Source organism: Apodemus sylvaticus, chromosome 2 (assembly GCF_947179515.1).
Source record: "Apodemus sylvaticus chromosome 2, mApoSyl1.1, whole genome shotgun sequence".
NCBI lineage: Eukaryota > Metazoa > Chordata > Mammalia > Rodentia > Muridae > Apodemus > Apodemus sylvaticus.
In genome coordinates this window covers 122,654,434-122,680,245 of record NC_067473.1, presented here as the reverse complement: position 1 = coordinate 122,680,245, position 25,812 = coordinate 122,654,434, and the positions used below count along the sequence as shown (strand labels likewise).

General features: G+C 51.7%; 2 protein-coding genes across 5 annotated transcripts in view; one reads left to right on the top strand and one right to left on the bottom strand.

Annotated features, from left to right (window-relative positions):
* The window catches only part of Grip2 (glutamate receptor interacting protein 2), a 32,489-nt gene extending 17,636 nt beyond the window's left edge, over positions 1–14,853 (top strand). The window contains exons 17-24 of the mRNA XM_052174339.1: positions 904–1,048; positions 2,898–3,037; positions 3,560–3,739; positions 4,481–4,652; positions 5,728–5,833; positions 10,247–10,390; positions 11,676–11,822; positions 12,797–14,853. Coding sequence (XP_052030299.1) covers positions 904–1,048; positions 2,898–3,037; positions 3,560–3,739; positions 4,481–4,652; positions 5,728–5,833; positions 10,247–10,390; positions 11,676–11,822; positions 12,797–12,955 — 1,193 coding nt within the window. The 3' untranslated portion in view covers positions 12,956–14,853. The remainder of the gene's footprint in view (positions 1–903; positions 1,049–2,897; positions 3,038–3,559; positions 3,740–4,480; positions 4,653–5,727; positions 5,834–10,246; positions 10,391–11,675; positions 11,823–12,796) is intronic.
* Positions 14,854–17,482: 2,629 nt separating this feature from the next.
* Slc6a6 (solute carrier family 6 member 6) overlaps positions 17,483–25,812 on the bottom strand; it is a 74,459-nt gene continuing 66,129 nt past the window's right edge. For all 4 annotated transcript variants that reach the window (XM_052174334.1, XM_052174335.1, XM_052174337.1 and 1 more), the window contains 2 exons: positions 24,095–24,265; positions 17,483–21,608 (listed from right to left, as the gene is read on the bottom strand). In XM_052174334.1, the coding sequence (XP_052030294.1) occupies positions 21,465–21,608; positions 24,095–24,265 (315 nt within the window). In that variant the 3' untranslated portion in view covers positions 17,483–21,464. The remainder of the gene's footprint in view (positions 21,609–24,094; positions 24,266–25,812) is intronic.

Below are 25,812 nucleotides of genomic sequence, written 5' to 3'. Positions count from 1 at the left end.
CTGAGGCAGGCCCAAACTGGTGAGCTGGGAAGGAGAGAAGAAACAGTCAGAAGGGGGTAGTATGAGGCTAAATGGAGTGTGAACCCCATAGTCAGAGAGTCTGTGGCCTCCCTCTGGAGAAGCCGCTGGAGGCCATCTTCCTTCTCACCCCTCCCCTCCCCCTTCCCTTGTCTCCTGGCCTTCTTTCTTTCCTGCTTTTTTGTTTTGATTTTTAAATTTATTTTGTTTCTATGTGTATGGGTGTTTCTTCTGCATGTATGTCAGTATATCACGTGCATGCTGGGTGCCCAGGGAGACGAGAAGGAGGAGTCAGATCCCTGGAAGTGGAGTTCCAGATGGTTGTAAGCAGGCATGTGACTACTAGGAACCGAACCCTGGTCCTCTGGCAGGGAGAGCAGCGAGTGCTGTAAACCCTGAGCCATCTCTCCAGCCCTCCTCTCATTTCTTCCTCTCTCCTCTTTTTGCCTTCACTCTTCCTTTCTTACTCCCTCCCTCACCCTCTGTCCTGCCTCCCGTCTCCCTCCCCATCCTCCCTCCTTCCTCCCTTTTCCTCCCTCCTCCCTCCTCTCTCTTCCCTCTTTCCTCCGTCCTCTCTCCCTTCTCTCTCCCTTCTCTCGGCTGTAGATCTTGAGTTGCTGTGGGTGGCGTGTGAAATCTGTTTTTAAATCTTGGTTTGGTGGCCCTGCCATTTTTGTTTGTTTGTCTGTGGTCTTTGTTTTGTTTTTCCCTCCCTTCATGGCATCTGGTCAGCAGGCTGAGAGCCTGAGGTGGCCTTCAGGTCCCCAGGTTGTACCCCGGAAGGCCTGAGCAGGTGTGTTTGAAGCCATTGGCGGCTGAAGAGTGCTGAGGCTGGGGAGTGCTGCAGCCCACCCCCTCACCCTCAGGCTGCCTGTCCACTTGCAGATGAACAGGAGAGCTCAGGTGCAGTCAGCTACACCGTGGAACTGAAGCGCTACGGCGGGCCCCTGGGCATCACCATCTCTGGTACAGAGGAACCTTTTGACCCCATCATTATCTCTGGCCTCACCAAGCGGGGTCTGGCAGAAAGGTAAATCAGGACTCCGTGGGGTCACAAGGGAAGGCCTGGAGACCCCCAGGGAGCAGGTGGGCCATGGGACCACCCAATCTAGATGTTTTTTAACTTCTGTTCCAGCATTGAACAACTCAAGGACGATCACTTTCTCTCTGAATACCCACTCCCCATCCTTAACATGAATTTTGGTCCAGCCCAGCAGCCAGGGTAGAGAAAATGAGAGTAGAAGGGAACCACAGCTAAAGGGTCCAGCCGGGGCAGGGCAGCTCACCTTCAGCTGCCTCCCAGAGTGTCTGCCCTCAACAGTTACCACTGTGAGGCTCTGTGTCTGAATATCAGGGGTAGTACCCCATTGCCTGAACCCCATGTGAAGCTTATCCTGGGACCCCAAGGCTGCTGAGCCACCACCTACTCAGTGTCTCTGAGCACGTCCCAGGGAAGGAGCCCTGACAGGAAGGCGTCCTGACTGCCCCCGGGGTTGGGTGGACCGAGGTGGGTGAGTCCCAGCTTTCTATCTCAGCAGCTCAAGGAGTCAGGTACTAGAAGGGGTGAGTTTCCTGGGTTGCACTGCAGGGCAAGGCAGTGGCCTGACTGAAGAAGGAGCCTCATAGGGCCTGAGCTCCCAGCACTTCTGCCAACCAGGGTCCGGACTCAGGCTGGGCCACTCCTGGAGCGCCCTCTGCTGGACTCTAGAGAGAATGCAGGGGCCTGGTGAGCCATGCGGGCTCCAGAGGGCTGGTTCTTCTCAGCCTTCCTGGCAGGGCAGCATAGGCCAGAACAACTGCACTGCAATCAGACTTGCACTCCAAACCGGCTTTCTAGCGCCCATAGTAAAAAGTTAAGTGAGAATAAGTTAGTCTTAAATATATATGCATTTTAACATGTAATCAATATGCATGTTTTAAAGTTAACATGCAAAGTGGCAGGTTTCATCATAACATTTTTTTATATATATACGTCACTGTTACATTTGGCTCCTGCCCCACTCCCGACTCCACAGCCACCCCAGTCCCTCGCCCCCACCCCCTTTTCTGACCTCCTTTCCTTCCCCAGCCCCACTCCTGTTCAGGTCTCAAGCATCTATCCATTATCCTCGGTTTTTTCTCTGCTTCCGTGATCCCTTAAATCTGATCTTCATCGTATCATCTTTATAGCCCCTCCCCATATATAATCTTAAATCCAGCTTTCACATAAGAGAGATTTGTCTGAGTCTGGCTTATTTTGTCCAGCTTGATTATTTCCATCTGTTTTCCCACAAATCTCTCTTGTCTTTTCGGGGATGTATGTCTAAGAGTGATTGCCTGACATCCGCTAGGTAGACCAGGCTGAGCTTGAACTCATAGAAATGCCCCTGCCTCTGCCGCGCAAGTGCTGGCATTAAAGGTGTGTGCCACCATGTTAGGCACCTATTTTCAGTTTTTTTTTTTTTTGAGAAGCCTCAACAGTGATTATCTTAGAGAGCTCCAGCCCAGCCTGTGCTACATAGCAAGGTCTCAGAACAAAGGAGGAGGAAGAGAATGACTCTGAGTCGAATCAGCAGAGGTATAAAGCACAGAGTCCAGGGGAGAGTTGCCCCGTGGAAGTTCTGAGGCCGGCATGCATCCATCACCCCTCTTTCTCTCCCCTCCCTTGTTCCCTCTCCTCCCACCTCTCTGAGACAGGACCTTATGATGCCCCATCCCCTGGTCCCTAGAACACTGGGAATACCAGAGAGAGCCCACCATGCCTGGACTCTGCTTTCTCCTTCTGCACAGCCAGGCCCTTCCTTGCCTTGGGGCCTCTGCGGGGTATTTAAAGGCAAGACCCACCCCCTCTGGGGCCCTGAGCATCTGGGTCTCATTTGTCCTCTCTGTCCACTCCTCAGGACTGGTGCCATCCATGTCGGGGACCGCATACTGGCTATCAACAGCGTGAGCCTCAAGGGCCGGCCCCTGAGTGAGGCCATCCACCTTCTGCAGGTGGCAGGGGAGACTGTCACACTGAAGATCAAGAAGCAGCTGGACCGTGAGCCTTGCCCTTTCCTGGGGACTTCCTGGCCTACAGAGGAAGGGCAGTTCTGGGTCAGGCTGTGTGCTACCAATCCAGAGAGGGGGTGGGGTCCCTGGACAAGCTGATGAGGAAGGAGGCTTAGAGAGAGGAGAGCTGTGCCTTGGTGGCACAGTGCACTATTGGGTACATGCTGGGTCCAAACCATGTTCCTCCTTAGTTCATGTCTCTTTAGGTTCCTGCATGTCCCTGTGTCCTGTGTTCTATTTTCCGGTGACCTATATGTGCTATAGTTTACCTGAGACTTGGGGGGGGGTGTCTTGTTTTAATCTGGGCTTCATTGCTGTTCACCATAGGATCTATTGTTGAGCCTCACAAGCCTCAGTTTCCCCATCTTTGGGATTTACTTACTAGTATGCCCCACCCACATGGCAGCAACCAGGTTTTCAAGAACATGGGCATTCACAGAAATGGGGGAAAACTGAGATTCACAGAAAATCTGTGTCTCTGACGTCACAGGTGATACCCCTCTTTTCCCAGGCCCCCTTCTCCCCCGCCAGTCGGGCAGCCTTAGTGAGGCCAGCGATGTGGATGAGGACCCCCCTGAGGCCCTCAAGGGAGGCTTGCTGACAACTCGCTTCTCGCCTGCTGTACCCAGTGTAGACAGTGCTGTGGAGTCCTGGGGCAGCTCTGCCACAGAGGGTGGCTTTGGGGGCCCAGGTAACAAAAGGAGGGCCTTAGACAAGCTTTTGTGAAGGCGATGCTTCTGCCTGCTCTTCCCGGGGCCTCCTCTCCCTGTTAGCCTTTTCCTTCTGAGAAGGTTCCTGAGGGCAGCCTGACCGACTCCATCCTTCTCCTGCCCCTCAGTCCTGTCTTCCCTCTCGTGAGCTGGGGACAAAACCACTTTTACATCTGCATTCTCTCTCTCCTGAGCCCCGTGCCTAGCACACGATGGGTCTTAATTCGTATTTGTTGCACCCAGATGAAGATAAGAAGGCAGACCACAACCTCCTTGCCCATGTCCCATGTAGCTAAGGCCCATGGTGCTGCCCTCTGGCTTGTGGTTGAGGCTCTGGGATTAGCTCAGAAGCCTGCGTGGGTTCGGGTGATCCCACTCTGACTCACAGTTAGGGCCTTTAGCTCTCCCTGGGTGTCCTTATGCCAAGCTCCAGGCAGTATCTCCCTGCTCATCCTGGGGCTCCTCAGGTAGATCTGGGTGCAATCAAAAACTCACTTTCAAAGGGGCCCCTGAGCAGGCCTGCCTGTGGAGCTGACCGTGGTCCTGGAACCTTGCTGTTGACAGATGGTTATTCAGGGCTTGCTAGGCTAACTTCCTGGGGCTCCCAGTGGTCGCTTTGGCCCGAGAAGCACAGATATGCCCACCGGCATCCAATTGCTGGGAATAAGGGAGGGCGAGCCGAGGACAGAGAGAAGGCCCACGTCCCTCTCTCCGCCCGCCAGGCTCCTACACTCCGCAGGTGGCAGTCCGGAGTGTGACTCCCCAGGAGTGGCGTCCCAGCAGACTGAAGAGTAGCCCCCCACCCCTTGAGCCCCGGAGGACGAGCTACACACCTGGTCCCTCTGACGAAAGCTTCCCAGAGGAGGAAGAGGGGGACTGGGAGCCACCGATGAGGTCTGTGGTGGGAACACTTGTGGGGCTGCCGGGGGTGGGGGAGGGGTAGCCAGAGTAGCAACACCAGGACTAGGGAGTTAGGAGGACAGAAGAGCGTTCCTGGTCTGAGGAACAGATCTGGGCCGAGCGTGGCTGGAAAGGATGCACTGTGGAAAGATAGCAACAGAGGTGTTCTAGTTGGGCAGCAACCCGGCTTGTTCCTCCTGTTGTGAATAGCTGTCTTCAGAAATACAACAAAATTTGAACGCAGACCCCCCCCCCTCAGATCGGGTTACATGACTCTCAGTTCACATCCATAAGCCCAGGGTTATGCATGTTGCATGTGCATAACTGGACTCATACAGCAGCCGGTTCCCAAGGAGTGGGTCCCCACAAGACACACCTGCACCTCCTCTGTCCTGAACTTACCCTTCTACTCGGTGCTGCACTGCCCTCCTTAAAAGCATAGCTAGGCCTTTGAGAAGTGAAGACTTTGTAAATCACGGTATGGCTAAAGGCTAAGGGTTCTGAGAGCTGGCAGAGCGACACAAAGTTTGTAGTGCATCCTGTAAGCTTGGTGTTGGCTACTGATGGGTCACACAGTGTGGGCTAGCAGGATGGGTACGGCCCACCCCTCCCCAGCACAAATGTCCCATCTCCTCCATCCATCTGTGTCCCGGCTGGTTCTGGCTCTGTCCTGTCGCTGTCCCGTGGTGCCATGTGTCTGGGTAGGGCCAGGGACTGTCTTCTGGGGCTATCCCATGGATCTTTCTGTCTGTGTCTGTCTTCTATCTGTCCGTCTGTCTTTCTTCCCAGGCGTCCTGTGTCACCGCTCTCCACCCCGTCTCATCTGCCCCTGTTCTAATTGGCCACCAACAGTCTTGGTCGCCCCTAACTGCGTCTCCCCCACCCCATTCTGTGTCACCAACCACTGCCCTGGGGCCCCAGCACTGCCACCGAGGACACCCGCCTGCCTGCCTGCCTGTCCTATGGCCCCCAGGAGCCCAGCACTGGGCCCTGGGCAACGAAGACTCCTCAGGCCCAGCCCACCCACCCTCCCACCTGCCGGGAGTTGACGCTGTGGTTCCTGTTGCAGCCCAGTCCCTGGCCCCGCCCGAGAGGAGGGCTTCTGGAGAGTGCTTGGAGAGGCCCTTGAAGACCTGGAGTCCTGTGGTCAGTCTGAACTGCTAAGGGAACTGGAGGTACTGTCACCTGGCCAAAGGGCCTGTGGGGGCAGCATGTCTAGACACACTGGAGGGCTAGGGAAGGCCACACATCAATGGGGTCATGCTTGTGTGTCACCTGGGGATGTGTAGTACCTATATGTGACAAATTACCTGACAAGTGCCATTTACAAAGGAAGGGTTGGGGCTGGACATGACACAGCAGTTAAAGCACTTACTCAGATCCTAAGAAAGCAGGGTGAGCCTGGCACCTGCCTGCAAACTCTGGCCTGGACAATATGGGGGAGAGAGAGAGAGAGAGATGGGGGGAGGGAGAGGGAGAGGAAGAGAGAGAGGTTATGCACTGCTTTAATAAATGGGATGAAAGAGCAGTCAGGGGTAAGTCTGGACAGCAACCTTGGGCTCCACATGCACTCAGACACACATGCCCGTGCACTTCATACATGCATACACATCCCCATACAAATCTGCTTAGCATGGCCAGGAAGTCACAGCAGCATTGCTATGAGGAAGCAGAAACCCGAATGTTGTACTTACCTCTATCTTCGCTCTGATTCAGTCCAGACTGTGGGTCAGCACCACGCACATTCAGAGTACATCTTCCTGCCTCACGTAACCCACTCTAAAGGACACGTGCATATGTTTTTCTCCAGTACGGCTCTGAACCCTGGCAGGTTAGGTTAGATCAGCACTAATGATCACAGTGTATGTGCTCTCACCCGGGCACCCTGGGTGTAAAGGGGTCTTTACACACGGACAGGTGTGAGGAAATGCACACACAAGCAGGCAGAGCATCTTTAGGATGTCTGAGTGTGTATGTGGAGGTGCCCTGAGGCCATCCTGTTTTTGTGAAGGAGCACACATGACATGGGTGTCCAGGGGCCACGGGCCAGATGTGGGTGAGGTGGTCATCACTTGCATGTGGGGCAGGGGGATGGACAAGTCCATTCTGAGTTCAGTTTGGGGAGCAATTGCAAGCTCTGTTTCATCTGTACTAACCCTCAATCCCAGCCCTACTCCCACCCTATTTTATTCTACCATTGTTGATTGGGGCCCCACCCCTTTCATTAGCCTTGCTGATTACCAGGACAAAAACAAACAAACAAAATCTATCTTCATTTTTCCATCTCTCCGAATGAATTGTTTTGTCTTGCTCATTTTGCCATTCATTTTCTTGGACTCTCTCTCTCTCTCTCTCTCTCTCTCTCTCTCTCTCTCTCTCTCTGTGTGTGTGTGTGTGTGTGTGTGTGTGTGTGCGTGTGCGTGTGCGTGTGCATGTGTGTAAGTAAAGATGTCTGTCCTGGTTTCTTTGCTGTTTAATTTCCACTCTTCTTTCTTTATACAACACATTTTCAAAGCTATGAGTTGACCTGTAAGCGCTGATTTGACTGCACCCTACCAGTTTTGTTTGTGGGACTCTTGTCTACTTGGTATCTAGTATTTTAATGGTTTCCATTGTCTGCTGATTTAAACCCCTTGAAATCTACAAAAATGAAGGTTGGGGTAGTGCTACTCAGGGTCTCTATTGCTGCAATAAACACCATAGCCAAAAGCAAACTGAGGGTGGGGGTTTCTTTCATCTGACTCTGTCACATCATATAGTTACATTGTCCAGGGGAGTCAGGGCAGGAACTCGGGGCAGGAGCCTGGAGGCAGGAGCTGATGTGAGGCCATGGAGGAACTCTGCTTGTTCCTCATGGCTTGCCTAGTTTGCTTTTTTATACCTTCCATAGTGAACTGGCACCTCTCCCGTCAATCATGAGCAAGCAAAGGTCCGTTGGTTTGCCCACAGCCCAGTCAGATGGGGACACTTTCTCAAGCAAAGCTCCATCTTCCCACATGACTCTAGCTTGTCGCCAGTACAGGGGTTTTTAACGAGTTGCTTTCTTTAATCTATCTTCCACTGCACTAAGCCTCTCCTTGGCTGTATTTATTCTAGTATTTAACTTGCTTCCTAGAAATTATGTCTCAATTTCTACATCTTTTATTTTCCTAACACGTCTCTCTAGTTTTCACAGCTCGAGGTTTTTCTTTCTTAAAGTCTCTTACTTTTTAGCTTCTTACTTTTCTGTATGTTTTAGACAGACTTAAAGTTTCTCTGGTATTTTCTAATGGTTCCAGCCCTGAGGGTGTGAGTTCGCCTATCTGTTGTATTAATGGTCAGAGCATGGGTTCACCTATCTGTTGTCTCTACCGGCATGGTTTGGGCTCACCTATCTGCTGGGTCTACGCTCAGGTTGGCAAATCAACTTCATTGCTGCAGCTGCTTGCCCAAGGACTCCTTGCTCTGTGATACTGGAGAGTCTCTGAGCTATGGAGTCTTTCAACCTCACTAGTTTCAAAGGTTTGGAACCTTATGTTCTTAGCTCCATGTTTCTGCAATACTAAGGAAGGTTTAGCTCCACATTCATGCAGAGGTGACGTCTCCACAAGTCCCCCACCCATGCCCAGACGTGGTGCTGCATGTGCCAGCAAACAGACCCTTTTTTGGTCCTACCCAGCAGTGAGATGACACACCAATTTCCTGCTTTGAGTCAGCAAATTTCCCTGAGCAATACCCAGCTGCTAACATACATTTCAGATCTATTCTCTTCCTTGGGCTTCTGAATTCCACAAATAAGTGGAAATAAATAAATAAATCCTTTCTACCCATACCTGTCTTCAAAATTTTCATTCTTAATTTTAAAAAAAAAATGTTTAAGTTCATCTAAGTCTTTCTGTGGCTGGATGGAAATGCGAGTTACCTCTGTCGGCTCAGTCTGTATATTACCTGGATGTTCTAAGGGTCCAAGAACTTAGGGTGTGTGTGTGTGTGTGTGTGTGTGTGTGTGTGTGTGTTTGTGTGTGCCTGCACATGCTTGCATGCCATACATGTATGTAGTTCCCACAGAGGCCAGAAAAAGGCATCAGAATCCCTGTAACTGGAGTTACATAGGTTGTGAATGCCCTGGGGGTGCTGGGAACCGAATCCAGGTCTTCTATAAGAGCAGTCAGTACTCTTAACTACTGAGCCATCTCTCCAGCCATTCTACCTTCTAGTTAGAGATAGGGTCTCTTACTGAACCTGGGGCTTAACATTTTAGCTAGACTATCTTGCCAGTGAGCCCCAGGGATCAGCGTTCCCATGCCCCTTGTAGAATCCTCCAGGATTCTAGGGCTCTGTCTTTACACAGACGGGTTCTTGGGATCCTGGGTCCTTGGCTCCCTGTGCTTGTGCAAACCCTCTCCCCATTGAACTGCCACCCAAACTCTCGACTCTCTAAGGACTCGTGTCCCAAGATGTCAAGTCCTGGTCTTTCCTAGTGGACCCTAGCTCTCCAGGAGGTGAGGACTAGGAAGAGATATATGCAAAAGGCACCTGCACCCACTCCATCAAGGTTCTCCCCGGGGCCCTAGCTCCCTCCTTTCCTTCCAAACAACTTTGCTGGAGCTAAGGCAGTTGACTTCTTGGTCCCCCCCTGCACTTGGAAGATCATCAGTGCCAGGCAGAACTATACACCACAGTGGAAACTCCGATACCATGATGGGCATGGAGAGAAATTTCTAGAGTAGGGAGGGAGGGACCTGTGTGCTCAGGAAGCTGAGTATCACACTGGAAGAGGTTTACCTCCTACTTTGGCACCTCTGTGTCCCCTAAGCATGTGGTCTGTTGATGTCCCTTTCTGAATGTGATGTTTTCAGTTCAGGCTCACATGCTGGGTCCTTCTGACTCTGCCCACCGCCCCAGCCCATTCCACAGTCCTGCTCTTTTCTCATCTCCATCTTTGTCCAGATGACTCTTTTGACTTTTGCTTGGCAACTCCATGGTCCCGACCATGTCCTTCCTGGCCACCAATCCCACCTAACTACACACATCTGTTCCTGTTACCTTCTTCACCAATTATTTGCTCCAGAGTTACCCTGTTGTCACCATGGGCATAAGATAGTCACACATTTACTGTAAGCTGCTGGGTACTGTAAGATCCCATGGTTTATCTTTGCTGAGGCCCCTCTGCCAGGGGCACTCTCGTCTTCCTTTCCTGTTCTTTGAGGTATCAGCTCTGGAGGCATCGCTGACTTTTTTCTGTCCTGGACTCTCTCTCCCCGTGTAGTTTGCTGATCCAGCTGAGACATAGAACCCTAACTGTGGAGTCAGCCTGAGTTCAAATTCTCTCACTAAACCTATTTGTCTTTATAAACTGAAGTGGCTCAGCACTACAGAACAGGAGAGAACTTAAACTTGTCATTACTGAGAACCAAGCCTAGCACAGACCAGATGTTAGTCTGCCACTGACCTCCAGGGGCTCCTGTTCTGATCCTGTGATTAGTCAAGGACCCTGAGGACGGGGACCTCATTCTCATCCACTGGGTTCACCCTGTGACCGAGTGCCTACCTGGCAGAGCCGGATGGAGTAAGGATATGGTATCTGAGTGACAACCCTGTCCCCACAGGCTTCCATCATGACAGGCACTGTACAGTCCGTGGCTGTGGATGGCAGGTCTGGCTCTCGGCCCTGGCGCCGGAGCCAGGAGGTCCGACCGTCCCCTGAAGACCTGCAAGAGCTGCTGCTGCCAACGCCCCTGGAGATGCACAGGGTTGGTGTTGGGGGCTGCAGGCATGAACTATGGGCACTGGGGGCCTGGTACCGTGAGGACTTTACCTGCTTGGGATGCCGAGGGTCCTTCCCCTTGTTGTTATCATCTTCCACCATAAAACAGGGACTTAGGGCTGGAAAGATGATTTATCAGCTAAGTGAACTGCCGCTCTTTCTGAGGACCCAGGTTTGATTCCTGAGACCCATGGCAGGTAGAAACCATCTGCTCTGCTGGCTGCCAGTAGCACCAGGCACACAAGAAGTACATAGACATACGTGCAGACAAAATATCAGACACATAAGATAACAAAAATTTAAACCAACCAATAACTAAAATACTCAGGAATTTTTATTATCATGTTTTCTGTAACTCTTACTGTTTAAGTACTTACACCCCATACCTGTATGTAGGCACACATGTGGTATACAGAGAGCATCTTTCAGCAAACATTTTATTCCTATGTGAGTGTATGCATAAAAATATGTATATACATATACACATCTATGCACACATATTAAAGATATATTACACATGTGAATATGTGGACATGTACGGTAGATAGAGATATTCTCTATCTACAGGTTCTGACTTCAGTCCACCAACCACAGATTAAAGGTATTCAGGGGAAAGCTGGACATTGTGATACAGCTCTTTAATCCCAGGAGTTGGGAGGCAGAGGTCAGTGGGTCTCTGAGTTAAAGGTCACCCTGGTCTACATAACAAGTTTCTGGCCAGCTCTACATAGCAAGATTTTATCTAAAAAAAAATGTATTCTAGGGAGAAAAAACTGTACTGATCATGAGCTGACTTCATTCTGGGAACAGTGCAAGGTAAAGCTATATAGTGCCAATGAATGGTCTCAGAGGCCTTCTCGAGATGACCTAAATGCGTGGGCAGGCAGGTGCAGGTTCTGTGCAGATCCTCCACCAATGAGCATCAGCAGATTTAGGGTCCTCATAGGGTCCAGGAGCTGATACCCTACAGATGACGGATATCCCCTTTCCACACTACTCGCATCTCTTGGACCCATGTATCAGGGCACACGCCAAGTCTGGGGTTTTGCCCTCAGTGGTGAAAACACCATGATCTCTTACTCCCCATTCTAAAGGACCCCTTAGGTCTGGGACCTGCAAGCTGCACATGGCAAGGTGAATGTCATAGGGCACACGAGGCTCAACAGGCTGCTGAGGGCAGCCTGGAGTGTGGCCAGTCAGTAGGCTGGGTCTGAATCCCAGGGACATAATGAGGGTTGAAGCAAAGGTCACCTCCCCCCTCCTCTCCCCAGGTGACCCTGCACAAAGACCCAGTGAGGAATGACTTTGGTTTCAGCGTCTCAGATGGCCTCCTGGAAAAGGGTGTCTATGTCCACACTGTGCGCATTGATGGACCAGCTCAGCATGGAGGCCTGCGGCCCTTTGACCGTCTCCTGCAGGTAACTCACAGGACCCCCAGAGCCAGGAAACTCAGAGGGCCCCAGAGCCAGGTGACTCAGAGGGCCCCAGAGCCAGGTAACTCAGAGGGCCCCCAACACTGGCCCAGGGCTGGAGCCCTGTTCTGTAAGCACACAAAGGCAAGTGGGAGGAGTCAGCTGAGGCTGTTCCCGTCAGAGCTGAGATTCCATTGGCTGTTGACTCCTTGGTCGATGGAGGGCCTGCTTGTGTAGTTAACTGTCCCTCTGAGACACATGAACTCCTTAGGATCCGTGACATAGGAAATTACCTTGCTTTTCTGCCTTCACTCCAAAACATATGATAGGTCCCTTCCCAACCCACTGGTCAGAGCCTGTCATGTGATCTAGAAAAATGAGATGCTGGGAAAGCAAGTTTTGCCTACCCTAGCCTCCCTAGACAACCTTCCCTTGCTGGAGCTATTTTTGTTCCTTTGTTGTATTTGTTCCAAATGTACCTCACGTTTGTTTCCTCCTATCTCTTGGTGGGTGCAGGACTTCATTTCAGGAAAATCACAGTTTTGATGTATCAATGAGAAACACAGCTCTGTCTCAAAGGGAACGAGAGAGTCCACTCTGGAGCTATTAGTAATTGAAATCAATACTTTAAAAAAAAAAGTATTGGTGGATATATTAGGAAGGCTGGTTACAACAGATCAGAAACACATGTCTTAGGCCCGAGAGGCCATCTGATGCCATTCTTAGTTTTTTTTTTTTTTTTTTTTTGGGCTGGGGGGGGGCTGTTGGTGGAAGCTGTCGGTCATGTGATCATTGAAAGGATTTTAGTCAGGCATAGGTGGACAAGTAATGACTTATTCAGTGGGAGTTCAAGATAAACTCCAAGTTTTGGTCCTGGAGTATCCCAGCCTCTCTCCGGCTCTAGCCAGTCTTATAGGCAGCGGCTTCCCTCCAGAACCTTCATTCACAGGGACGCTGTCCCTCGGTTGTGCACCATGTAGGTCAACCATGTTCGAACTCGGGACTTTGACTGCTGTCTGGCGGTACCACTCCTGGCGGAGGCTGGGGACATCCTGGAGCTGGTCATCAGCCGTAACCCACTGGCACAGAGCCGCAGGACACCAGGAGCGCCAGGCTCCAGTAGCCCCCAGATGCTCTGAGGTCACAGCAGGAGGAGTGGCACCCAGTCATCCAGTCATGGTCTGCAGATTCCACACCCGGGAGAGTGGCATCTCCAAGTTGGATCTCAGAGAACCCCACGGGAAAGGCGTCATCCCTGCTGCTCCCCGCACAGTCATCTCAGAGCGGCAAAAGGAGCAGGGACAGCCCAGCTCAGTGTGCGAACTGGACTGAGCTGCCAGTGTTTCCCGTCCTGGGAAGTTAACGAGCAGGAGATGGACAATCCTGGTCTGTGGCAGGAGGCATTCAGCGACCCAGCCGTACCAATGGTACCCAGTACACAGGCACCCCTGCCACCAGGAAAGACATGGCACAAGAACAGTGTCCTCCCTTCTCCCAACTGGTGGTGTTTCGAGAGTCTCCAGCATACAGCGACCATACTAAGGAACCAATTAGGGACATCTAGGGTGCCAGAGAATGCTTGCCCTTGCCTTCAGATTGGTCGTTAAATCATTTCCGTTGTGTGGGTGATTCTGAACCCCAGAGCAGAGCTGTGGCCATCAACCCTCCTGTGCCACAAAACCTTAGCCCAAGTCCTCATCCAGAGAAGGGCACTGTTCAGGTCAAAAGGTCCAGGGGTATCCATCCACTCACCTGCCATTCCAACAGTTACCATGGAAATAAGGCTGAGCCACAGCTGTGCCCCTGACCCCATCCGAGGAAGAGAAGAGGAAAGAAGCTGAGATGGAGGAAGGTCCGCTGAAGGACAAGAGGGAGCAGTGTCCAAAGAGGCTATTCAAGGAGGCCCCCAGCATCCCTTAATTCTGGGTTCCTCCATCTCTGCCAAGCAGAGACCCTTCCAGCTTCAAGCAGAACTCAAGACACTTCCCAATGGGCTGGGCTGGGCTGGTGACTGGCTTCCTGTTTGCCCAGCTCAAGGTCTCAAGGACCCGGGGCCTCCAACCTTACCCCATCACCCCTCTCTGCCTGTGAAGCTCATTGCCGGGAAGAACTCCCTGTTCAAGAGGACAGACAGGGCCCCAAGAAGCCATTCTTCTCCCCAGGTCCCTTCTTGGCTGAGTAACCTTGAGTGACTCTGACAGACACGGGGCAAGTTCCAACAGCCCACTAAGACCCTTCAGCTCTCTGCTTTTTCTCCACTTCCCCCATACCTTGCCCTCCATGCCAGCCTCCCCAGAGACCCTTATGCCTGGGTCCTGGTAACCTAGTGTCTCTACTTTCACTGCCCTAGGGTAAAAAGACACTACCCACCCATCATGGGCACCTTCAGCTTTGAAGGCAGGTGAATAGCATAACAGAGAGGTAACTCCTAGACACCAGCACACCTGATACTGTGTGACCTTGGGCAGATGGCTCAGCCTCTCTGGATTTCTGGTATGTGGCATGACTGACTGTACCCTGAAAGCCTCTTAGCTTGGGCAATCTGTGTTTCACTTAAAGACTCCAGGCTCTGAAAATGCAACCACTCGACCATTGCCCTCCCCTCGGGCTGAGGCTCTCCCGCCCCCCCCCCCAGATGTATGCAACTAGGCCAAGCGGGTGGACCTCCGGGCCATGGCCTGAGGCCTTCTCATATGCAATATCCCCCCCCAACCCAGCTTCTCACAGGGGTGTTTGCCCCACACCATATCCCTAGCCCCCTCCCCAGTGAGCATCCTGCCTGCCTATGCTTTTGGGGTACCTCCCCTGTGACACCCACCCCCAGAGCTGTATTTTTCTCTGGCTAAGATTAGAACATATTCCTTGTAAAGTATTTTTCTATGCGGGTTTTCTTAGGGCTCCCAGGAAGCACCCAGAACGCCCATGGCTCCACTGCACAGGCTGTTCCTGGTCTGTCCGGGGCCCACGTATAAATCTTTGTCCCACCAGGCATCGCAGTGACTGGGGGGAGGTTGAGTGCTATTGGGGTGATTTTGTAATAAAATTGGTTAAATGCACACACAAAGTAGGTTGTTTTATAAAATAACAGGCTGGCAAGGTTCAGCTTCTGTGTGAATCATGTAGCCTCTCAACTCTTCATTCATTCATTCCAAAAGCAGTCCATGGAGCTGAAGAGACGGCTCAGTGGTTAAGAGTTCTTGGTTCTCTCAAAGAGGACCTGGCTCCCAGAACCCATGTGGTGCCTCACAGTCATCTGTGACTCCATTCCCAGGGGATCTGATACCCTCTTCTGACCCCTGCAGGCATTAGGCACACATGTAGTGCATATACATACACACACACAGGCAAAACATTCATACAGGTAAGATGAAAAATAATCTTTGAACAAAAGATACTGGCCCATTTGGGGGGAGGGGGGTCCTTAAAGTCATTTACTGTTGCTCTTCCAGAGAACCTGGGTTCAGTTCTCAGCACCCATATTAGGTGGCTCACAACCACCCATAACTCCAGCTCCAGACCGACACCCTCTTCTGGCCTCCATTAGCATTGTGCTTACATGTACATACCTAGCACACACACACACACACACACACACACACACACACACACACACACAATAAAAATAAATCTTAAAAAAATCAGCTACTGTACATCTGAGTGAAGCCAGTGAGCTGGTCATAAAGAGTCATAAACACATGAAGACCAGTGAAGACCAACCCACTGGAACAGAGTGGCCAGGCTGAGGGGAGCTGCAGCCCAGGCAGGGCTTCTCCGAAGAGGTGATAGTTTAGGACAGAAGCCAGCTCTGCACAGATCTAGAGGAAGAGTCCCAGGCAGGGGCGGGGCCTGCAAGTGCAAAATGAGTCTGGAAGGGTCTAGGGCCCGGAGGGGTGGAGGCCCTGGAAACTAGGCTGTGGGGTAGGATGTGTCTTAGTTTGTGCAGCCAGGGAATCTTTGGCCTTGAAGGGATGTGCCAAGTGGGTAGCTTGAAGGTCTAGCTGTTGCTCCCAAGTCCCGAGGAACCAGGGCAAAGTAAGTTCACAGGTTCTGGGGTCCAGAGACCAGGGCCAGGCCTGTGGCATGGAGGAACCTCGCAGATCTGAAGGCAGATAGAAGCTGTTCCCTCTGGGTGTCCGTGCTTAGGAGTGAGGGCCAGCACCATCCACACAGCCTCTATGCCAAGCACAGTTTGGAGCACTTTGTAAGAACTGGTGGGATCCTCCTAACTGCAGGTGAGGACTCCATACACATTACAGAGGAGGGACCCAGGCATGAGAGGGTTAAGTGGTTTACCTGAAGGCCCACAGGTAGTGTAGGGTAGAGCCAGGATCCCAGCATAAGCCAAATGGCTGAGACACACCGAGAGAGGGAGGCAGACACAGGCTATCAAAAAGGTGGTGGTGAGGTGCTCTTTTAATTTGACACTGTCTATGAAACCAGCCAGGGCAGACCCATAGTCCGCACCCACCCCAGGTCCGGGTGGGAAGTCTATGTACCCCAGAACAAACCCCTTGTCTGGGAGCTTCCCCTCAACAGATCTCATCTCTGTGGATGCCTGGAACATCCCGCAGAGCACGACACCCCAACACAGTGGAGAATTCACACCTGAAGTCATGTAGCAACCCAGCCAAGACAAAGGAGCTGTTAGACCTGAGGGGAAACCAATTCCATGACTGTCTGCTTAAAGCAAGCTATATTAGAACTGGCCAGCCAGCTGCTGATCCAAAAGGCGGGGTTTCAGAGGGCACCACCTCGTTGACTTTTGAGGGAAGGGTTAAGATTGGAGAAAAAAAAAATAACAGCTGCCAAGATCATTTCTTGTTTGCACCTGGACAGAAGAGTGGGCGACGCAGAGCTGGCTCAAGGCTGCCTGTGAGACGTGCAAGCATGCATCATGTGCAAGGGGAGGCATCAGCGTTTCTGCGGAGACACATTTTCATAAGCCAAGAGGGCAATCATGTCACAGGTTCAGTTTAGCAAGGCAAAGGAGTGTGTATATATCATGGGGTCACTAGTTCAACATAAATTGAAGAACATGGTCTTCAGGCAGTTCAGAACATTAGGCTTAGAAAAACTTAACCGTGTAGCATGTGAAGACTTAGTAATAATGTATAACAATGTAGCTCCTGGACAACAATGTGGTTCCTGCTTTGGTTTCACAGCACCAGGCTGTCTTTTGGCCGGGGGTGGCCAAGTCTGGGAGATATGCTTGGCTTACAAGCGCCAGGACCCCAAGTTTGATCAAAACCCATGTTAAAATGTCAGGCAGGGCCTAGGGAACAGTTTAGTGGTTGGAAGCTCTTGTTGCTTTCCCAGGAGATCAGGTTGGTTCCCACCACCCACATGGGCAGCTCACAACCTACCTGTTAACCCTATCTTTTAGTCTCTGTGGGAACTGCTTTCACAAGCCCAGACCAACACCAAAGGCCAGTTGCAACCGTTCTTGAAATCTCATAGCTAGGGAGAAGAGACAGTGTGTCCCTGGGACTCCCAGGCCAGCCTGTTCCAATTAGCCCAGCCCCAAGCTAGTGTCTGAGAAAACTCAAGGTCAGCAAATGCTCTTAACAGCTGAGTCAGCTCTCCAGCCCCAGTGAAATCCCTTTATAAAGTATAGAGTGCCTGCCAAAATACAGAGGTGAACCGGCCACTCCAAAACACACCAGACGTTCTTGGATTTTAAAAAGGAAATGTTTATTGTTGTGTTACAAGGTGATTATAAACTCCTCTAAAAAAAGCAAAGATGGATTTAAAATATCAATATACATATTCATCTAAAAAGCAAAAAAGGAAAAAACCGAAACCCTGCAAAATGCGGGGTCGTCATAATTAAACATACACAGAGCTTGTATACTGCAAGACAGGTCACACACCAAGGATCCTTCAAACACTAACGCTCCTCCCCTTCTTGGTTGGTTTCAGGTTTTTTTCTTTGTATGTGTGTGTGTGCGCGCATTTGTTTTTTTATTTTTTGTTTTTTACAAAAGTTTAAAATATCTTAAAAATATTTTGAAGTTTTTAAAAAATGTCCTGATGAGCCAGACATATTTCTGAAGGAGGCAAAACCCACGTTCTCAGCTTTTCTCTTGTGCTAAATACAGTCACAGTTGTTAGGGATTGGAAAGATTAATTGGTTTAAAAAAAGAAAAATGGGACTACCATCTCATTTTGAAGCCAAATATATAACAAGATGCTCTGTCCTTCAGGGAACATGCCAGAACATGCCTGTAATGACACCACTACCACTCCTCCCTCCCAGAGAGCATGGACAGCCAGTTTCCTGTGAAGGCCTGACTCCTGGGAGATCAGATGGAGGAGGGAGGAGGGAGCACTGTTCTGGCTTCCAGGACGCCCCTCTCCATCTTGGAGTATCTGGGTTTTGTTGTGTGTGTGGTTTGGGGCTTGACGAAGGAGGGACGTGCACACAGAGGTATTTACAGTGTCCATAGGGACAGGGGTCTCAGGTTTGAGTGGGACTGTGAGGGGCCTTCTCTAAGGTGCCTTCCTGGCTTGTGTCTGCATCTTGGAGAGAGGAACTGGGCTGCCACCTGTTAGACTGGTTGCTAGAGCATTGCCCCGTCCAGAGGGGCGGGGCTGGAATGCTGTCGGCCATGGCGGTGACACCCTATGGTAAGAGAAAGCCCCTTCCTGTGCAGAGGGGGCACATGCTGCTTTCTCCTCATGCATCGCCATGGTCTGAATGGCTTTCCAGGGTGGGTTATGGAGCTGAGGTGAGGACTGGAGGCCAGAGGTGGAGAGGGAAAAGAAACCCTCCCGGCTACTTCCTGCATAGCCTTGGGCTACATGGAGGTCAAAGGCCTGTGCATACACCCTGGCTAAGGCTCTTTACACCAGCGATGTCTTTGGCCCTCAGTTTCCTGTGGTACAATTTGAGGTGAGGGTGTATCAATTCCTAGTTCCCAAAGGCTTTGGAGGAGGAAGGAAGGAAGGATAGCACGGGGCCAGGGTGAGCAGGACGGTGAGGATGGACACAGGTGGGTATTGCTCTCTGCTCCATGAATATGGGGCAGGGTCCCTCATCAGCTCTGGCCTTTGGTTGACAGGGAAGGCTTGACAGTTTACTTAGACAATGCCCTGGTCCTGCCTTCCCTCTACTATGTCTTGGAGAGCCTGGAGCTACAAATGACTCAAATGTCCAGTTCCACTTAGCTCAGTGTCAGTCCCCACGCTAGGCCTAGTCTCCTGTTTATGAAAGTGCCTTGGATTGGGGCCCTCTGGGGCTGTCCACAGTGTTCAGCAGCGATGCTCCACGTGGGAGATAACATAACTCTTAGGACCAAATACCATCTCCCAGGAGAGTTCTCCTGGGCCCACCTAAGGTCCTCATCTAAACCTGGTGATGGGCCTTGCTTCCTGTCTTCATCTGACAGTCAGGACAGGATCTGGCCTGTTCCAGGCAAGGGCTGGTTTGGTGAACAGCTTAAGCCCTCTCTCCAAGAGGCAGGTGGACCAGAGTCACGAGCTCTACTTCAAAATGTTACCTACATGCAGACACGAAAAGACACGCGTCACGACAAAAGTGATCAGGGTCCAGGGCTGGGTGGGAGTGGCAGGGATTGAAGACAGGTGAGGGGACACTGCTGGGGAGTGGGCTCGGGAGGTGGCTGGCCTTCCACCCAGGCAGGGCCTGGGGACTTGGCCCGCTGTGTCTTTGGTCTAGAATTTGATCTGGGAATGATTAAAAAGGCCTTTCTCAGGCCATTTCCAGAATGGTGCCATTTGTCTGCCAACCCAAAATACTGAAGGCTCGCCAGAGGGGGAGGGGCGCGCCCGGTGGGGGTTGGGAGCAAGGTAGACGGGCATGACCACAGACGTTGCCACAGCTGGACAAGCCCCCTCTTCCTTCCACTTCACCTGTCTTCCAATCACCCACAGTGGTTACTTTTAAGGTTCCATAGAACAAAAGAAAACCAGGGTACATTACAAGTCGGTAAAATCAGGGAAGGAGAACACCAAACACTCAGAATAACACAAGAGCAACCGGAAATACACAGGACAACAGGAACACAGTACAATCATGTATGGCTGCATCAACAGCCACTGGAAGAGGATTAGAGGGTCACTTGGCAGAGTACATTGCTTTGGAGACAGAAAAATGTGTACATTTGTCAAAGAAGTTCAGAATGGCACAGTTGGGCCCAGTGGAGGCTGGGGTGAAGGTGTAGCGCCCTCTCCTGGTTCAGAAGGAAACAGCCCTGCCTAAAGTGGGGCAGCTCTGGAGTACTGACCTCATCTCAATGGAGACAACTTCAACCAACTATATTTCCCTTTGTCTTCTCCCTGCAGTTCCCTGGGGATAAACACTTGCCCAACAGCCAATGCAGTGGCTTGGAAACTATCTGAGGTCACTACAAGTTGGCTCTGTTCTTGAACTCAGATCTGTTAAGATCCAGGGTCTACAGCCACTAGGAGCATTCCTTGCGGGGAGCTGGATGGTTCTGGGGTGGTATCTTTAACAAGAGTTTTTCAAGAGGCAAGGAAGAAAGTGCCCCCCGGGGGGTTCGCTTGCCAGTCTGGGGTACACTCACCCTCCTGAGCTGCTCATATCATTTGGTCCACTGGCCTCCCCTACCCTGGCCCTCACCAAAATACATTCTGCTTGGGGAATGCTCTGGTCACCACCCACCATGACTCCATGCAAATACAGCAGACACTTCCTGAGTGTGAGCCCCATTCTGAAGTCACAGCAGCTCCTGTGGACTGGCTTCAGGCAACTATACTGAGCGCTCAAGAAAGGACACGGCTTTTGCCTATGCTTGCAGAGGCTCCCAGACCTGAGCCCCATTCTCACCAGACATTCAGACGTCCCATTCCTGCCTCTAATGCCCGAGGTGGTTCAGACAGTCCCACTGACTGAACCACCTGTCCCACTGACCCTTTTCAATGTAAAAGGGCAGGCATCTGGCCCTGGGACACCGGCTTCCGCCACTCTCGGATCTACCCTTCATGCTGAGGGTGGGTCATTCTTTTGGCATCTTTCTTGTTGGCTGAGAAAGAGGGTCTCCCCGAGGCCCTGCTCTCTCCTGCCCCTCAGGTCTGTTCAGCTAGTGGGGGCTCGCTCTCCTCAGCTGTGTTCTTCCTCCTGAACCAGCTCAGAAGGGACTACACCTTTCTTGAAGATGTATCCACCATCATAGGAAAATTCCACCCAGCATTTAGTTTTATTTCTTTCTTTTTTTCATTTGTTTTTGGGCAGAACTTTCTGCCAGCTATATAAGCACCGAAGAATTGCTTTTGAAAAACGAGATCCGTTGCTGGCAAGACCAATTCAAGTGGCAAAGTGTATGACAGACTCTAAGTATATATAGTTATATGTTAAAAAATACAAAGAAAAATTTACCAAGTTCCCATAAAATACATCGAAATCAATATGAAAGTCCATCCTCTCCCCAGGACATAGGCCCATGGGTTTTCTTTTTGTACAAAATATCCCCCAAACAAAACAAAATACACATATACAGACACACACAATACACATACACACACACACATACACACACATAGAGTAACATTTTCTGTGACAATTAAAAAAAAATCCTAGTACAAATATAAAGCTCTGTAAACCTGGTCCTATGAGAATCTAACGTTAGTAAACAGCAGGAAAGCGGCGCCCGTCACGTGGCCCGGACCTCACATCATGGTCTCCACAATGACATGACTGGGTTTCATGAGTGCGCCGTTCATGAGGGTAGCTCGGGAGTGGAAGGGCGTGGCCCCCTCACGCTCCACAGCCCAGCGGTTGGGCTCCCTGGGGGTTATCAGGTATTTGATTCTCTGCAGAAGAAAGACAAAGAGGAGGTCAGAAGCAGATTAGGGAGGGTCCTTCCCACCCGCCTCCAGAACATCCCAGGGTACTTGCTCTATGCCATCTGGCCGACTGCCACCCTTTCTGGCCCTTTTGTGGATCTTTTCAAAATGGAGGGGAATGGCACCCTATGTCCTACAGTGGTTTCCCCAGCCAACCCCCTGCATTCATGCTTAAAGACGGGGCACACACACACACACACACACACACCACTTGCATGGGCAGATTTCTTTCCCCTGAGGAGTTGAACCCTGTCTCCCCTCCTTGGCCTCCAAGAGCCTTCATGAGACAGTTCCTCACAGGAAGCCCCTTCTCCTGAAGGGTTGGGCCTCGGAGCACACTGCAGGGAGAGGTCTGCCCTTTCAGATAGGAGATTTCAGGAGAAGGCTCAGACACTCTAGCCACAGAGCCCAGGCTTCTCAGGTGGTGATGATCGGATCACGGAACTGGGGAGGGAAGAACCCTAGCCCTTCCCAGGGATGCAAGGAAGTCACCCGCAGAGTGGGAGTGGACCTTGGCTCCTGCCTCCTGCCTGCTGCCCACTTCCTGCCGGGTGTCTACTCAGACTGAAACGCGCCAGCAGTTTATAAAAAGAAAAGAAGTGAACGAAAGGCCCCCCTAGGTGTTTACATCCAACCATGGCAAATTACAACTGGGAAGGCTGATTAAAGCCTGAGTGTGCCAGGCCTGGTGTTCTCCCTGGCACTGCTAAGGGACTTGGGAGAAACTGCTTATTTAAACAGACATCATTTCACTGCGGAATCCACATTTCCACATTCTCTAAGGAGGGAGGGGTAGTAAGCAAACAAACAAACACAAGACCTGGTAAACTCCAGGCCATGCCTCTCCCACAAACATCTGTGCTGCTTGGAGCAGGTAGACTTCTCATCACCTAGCCTGTCTACACGCTTTCAAGCCGGCCCCTCTTGCATTGGAATATTAAGCTTCAAATGCAAAGTGGGAGAGCGAACCCACCACGGGCAGCCACTCCGTTGTCTGCTGGAAAGCACAGCCTGGTCTGGAACCCTGGTTGGGTTGGAGATCCTAATATGCCGCTTACTACCTCATGATTAGGACAGGACAGCTCATGCTGCCACGGGTGGGGGTGGGGTGGGGGAGGGGCTGTGGCTCACTTCAGCTGTGGGGAGACATCCTTCCCAGCTGCTCCCCCCTCCCCTATCAGTTCATTCTGAACAAATCTGTGCACACAGCCCAAATCAGCCTCTTAAAATGGGGCTTTACGCCAGGCAGTGGGGTTTCCACCCAGAATCCCAGCAGTAGGGAGGCTTAAGGCGGGAGAGGTAAATGTTTGAGGCCAACCTAAACTTAATGAGTTCGAGGCCAGCTTGGGCTAGAGATTTAGATACTGTCTCAAAAAAACAAAGTAACAGCAAATCATTCAGGTTTTCAAGAGACCCTTTAGTAACTGCTATAAAAACTGTAACCAGAACCTAGCTCTAAAGACCCCTGGAAAATCCAGCTAACTCGTGTCCAGGTACCAATAACCTTCTAGGGTGACCTAAATTGGCTCAGGGCACCAGGGGCCACCTGGAGGGTTCAGAGCTGGCACTGCAGCTGCCTGTGTGTCTGGGGTCTACTGTTCCAGCCCAAACCACAGAGAGGGTTGCTTTGACTCTGGCTTAATGGCGGGAGAGCTGGGGTTCCGCCCCCACTGCTCTACACTCTAGGGAAGCGTCTGTGCCCCTGGCTCCTTCCGTGTCTCTTCTCCGCTCCTCTCCCAGCCAACACAGCCCCCTCCACAGGAGGAAGCCTGGGCCAGCTCAAGGGGGAGCCAGGGCCCCAGGACATCCTGGCTCCAGATTCTTTTTGTAAGAGAATAAAAACAGCCCAAAATAAAACGGTGGGGCCTTGGAGCCGGCCCAGGTGCAAAGGTTAAAGTAGATTCTGAGAAAGGGATTTCGTGGAAAGAGCAGGGGACTGCCAGGCCTGGAGGCTCCCACATTGTGGGAAAAATTCCTAAGGAGGCTGGGGGGAGGGGAGGGGGCGCCATGAAGAGACAGCAGTCACAGAGGCTGGGAGCGGGGCAGAGGTGGCGGCACACGCCAGCACAGAGGGTGGCACGGTTGGGCAGGGCTGGGCTTCCTCTCCAGAACTTATCTCCTGCCCTGACTCAGAACAGAGATTCCCACAACCTCTTACTCTGTCCTCTCTCAGGCCTAGCCACTGACCCTCTGTACCCCACACCAGGACACCACATTCTACCTCAGACTATACTGGACACAGTCCTCTTGAGTTCATGGCCCACTTTAAATGTCACCACAAAGCCTTCTCCAGTGTGAATGGTATCTGTCTGTTTGCCCACAGCATACTCCTGCCTTGGGTCTCCTGGAGAAAACCTGGGACTCAGAGAGGGTGAGCATCTTGCCTAACGTCACACAGACACTGACACTGTCTGTCCTCCACCACCACCCCGTCGCCCACGCCCCATGCTCACCACGCGGAGCGGTCCCTCCGTCCGGCAGAGGAGGATGACAATGACCAATGGGATACACAGCATGGAGGAGAGGGCCAGGCCCCAGCCCAGCCCGATTGCCCAGTCAGGGTACCGGTAGACTTTGTTGTAGGTCAGGGGTACATACTTGACAAGAGAGAAGATGAAACATCCCTGTGGAGAGATGGGGCAGTCAGAGGGTCCGTGCATTTGAGGGCAGTGTGGACTTTATCCTCACTGTGGAGATGGGGTGCTACTGTGCCTTATGGTTCTCTCTGGGACAGATCTGACCAAGTCACCTGCTCATCCTGCCCTGGCCCCCCAGCTGCTCTAGAATACCAACCGTGTCAGCTCATAGGTATGGCCTCTCCTTTATCATCTACCCACAGCCCTCAGGGCTCTCCAGCTCTTTCGCATGTGCCCAGGGCCGTTTCCTCCTGCTCATCCTTTTTCCTTCATCTCTTCACCCGACATCCAGTGCGCTGGCCTTACTTCGCCAGGCCCCAGCTTTTCCCTCTAGAAGCAACATGGCTCTGATACCCAGAGTTCAGCTGTTCCCCTCCCTCTGAAGCAGTGGTTCTTAACCTTCCTAATGCTGCAACCCTTCAGTACAGTGCCTCATGTTGGGGTGACACCAGCCATGAAATAATTTTTGTTGCTACTTCATAACTGTGATTGTGGTGCTGTGATGACTCATCATGTAAGTGTATGTGTTTTACAATGGTCTGAGGCAACCCCAGTGAAAGGGGGGTTTAAGACCCACCACGCTGGAGCATCTCTCTTTCAGCACCAGATGTGGCTTTAGGCGAACTCAGCAGGTGCACGATAAGTGCCAAAGGCATGGACAAGAGCTGGGCATCCAGTGGCTTAAATGGCATTAGCGCTTGGCACATTGGTCTGGTCCCAGTGCCAGGATGTCAACCTGGCCTTGGTCCTGAGGAGAACAAGGGGGTGAGCCCTGAACTCTAAAGTTATATGGCATCTACCTTTGCCTTTGAGAAGGGCCCTGGCTCTGGAAGAACTGCCCTGTATCCTTCTCCTCAGAAAATGAGGCACCCTGGGGAGTGCCATGGCAAAAGCCATCCAGTACTCACTGCCTCAAACAAGGTCTGATGGGAGACGGTGGTGCATGGAGGGGACAGGTGGCCCACGGTGCCTACCCTTCTCTGTCGCTTTCTGCCTAGAAAGCTGTGGCTTCTGTGAAGTGAGTCCCAAAGGTGGGTGACTCTGATCTTGACCTAGGCTTTCCAGCAGGGGGCCTCATCCTGCCACCAGAGTGCAGAGTGAAGTCCACCTCTGGTCCAGAGGGTAGGAAATCAGAGGTCAGCGTGAGAGGGACCCCAGGCACAAGCCTGGTGTGAACAAGGGTAGGCGTTCCGGCCTGTACCCAGCTGACTGCAACTCTACCTGGGTTGGGCCTCCAGTTGCTGTTTGTGGTCTCTCGACTCTGCTGGAGGTTCTGTGTGCCAAGAGCCACAATGAGACTCATCAGATTCTAAACTGTCACCTATCACTGAGGTCTCACCTCAGGGGATCCTTGTCAGAGGTGACAAGGTGAGGTGAAGAAACTGAGGGCCAGAAAGAGGAGTGAATTAGCATGTCCACTTGGTCTGGCCTGGGAGTAGAGGTCACAGCAGAGGGGACCTGTCCATTGCTAAGCACTGGTTTTAAAGCAAAGGACATCTGGAGTCTCCAAGGTGCTGACCAGGAACAGCAGGACA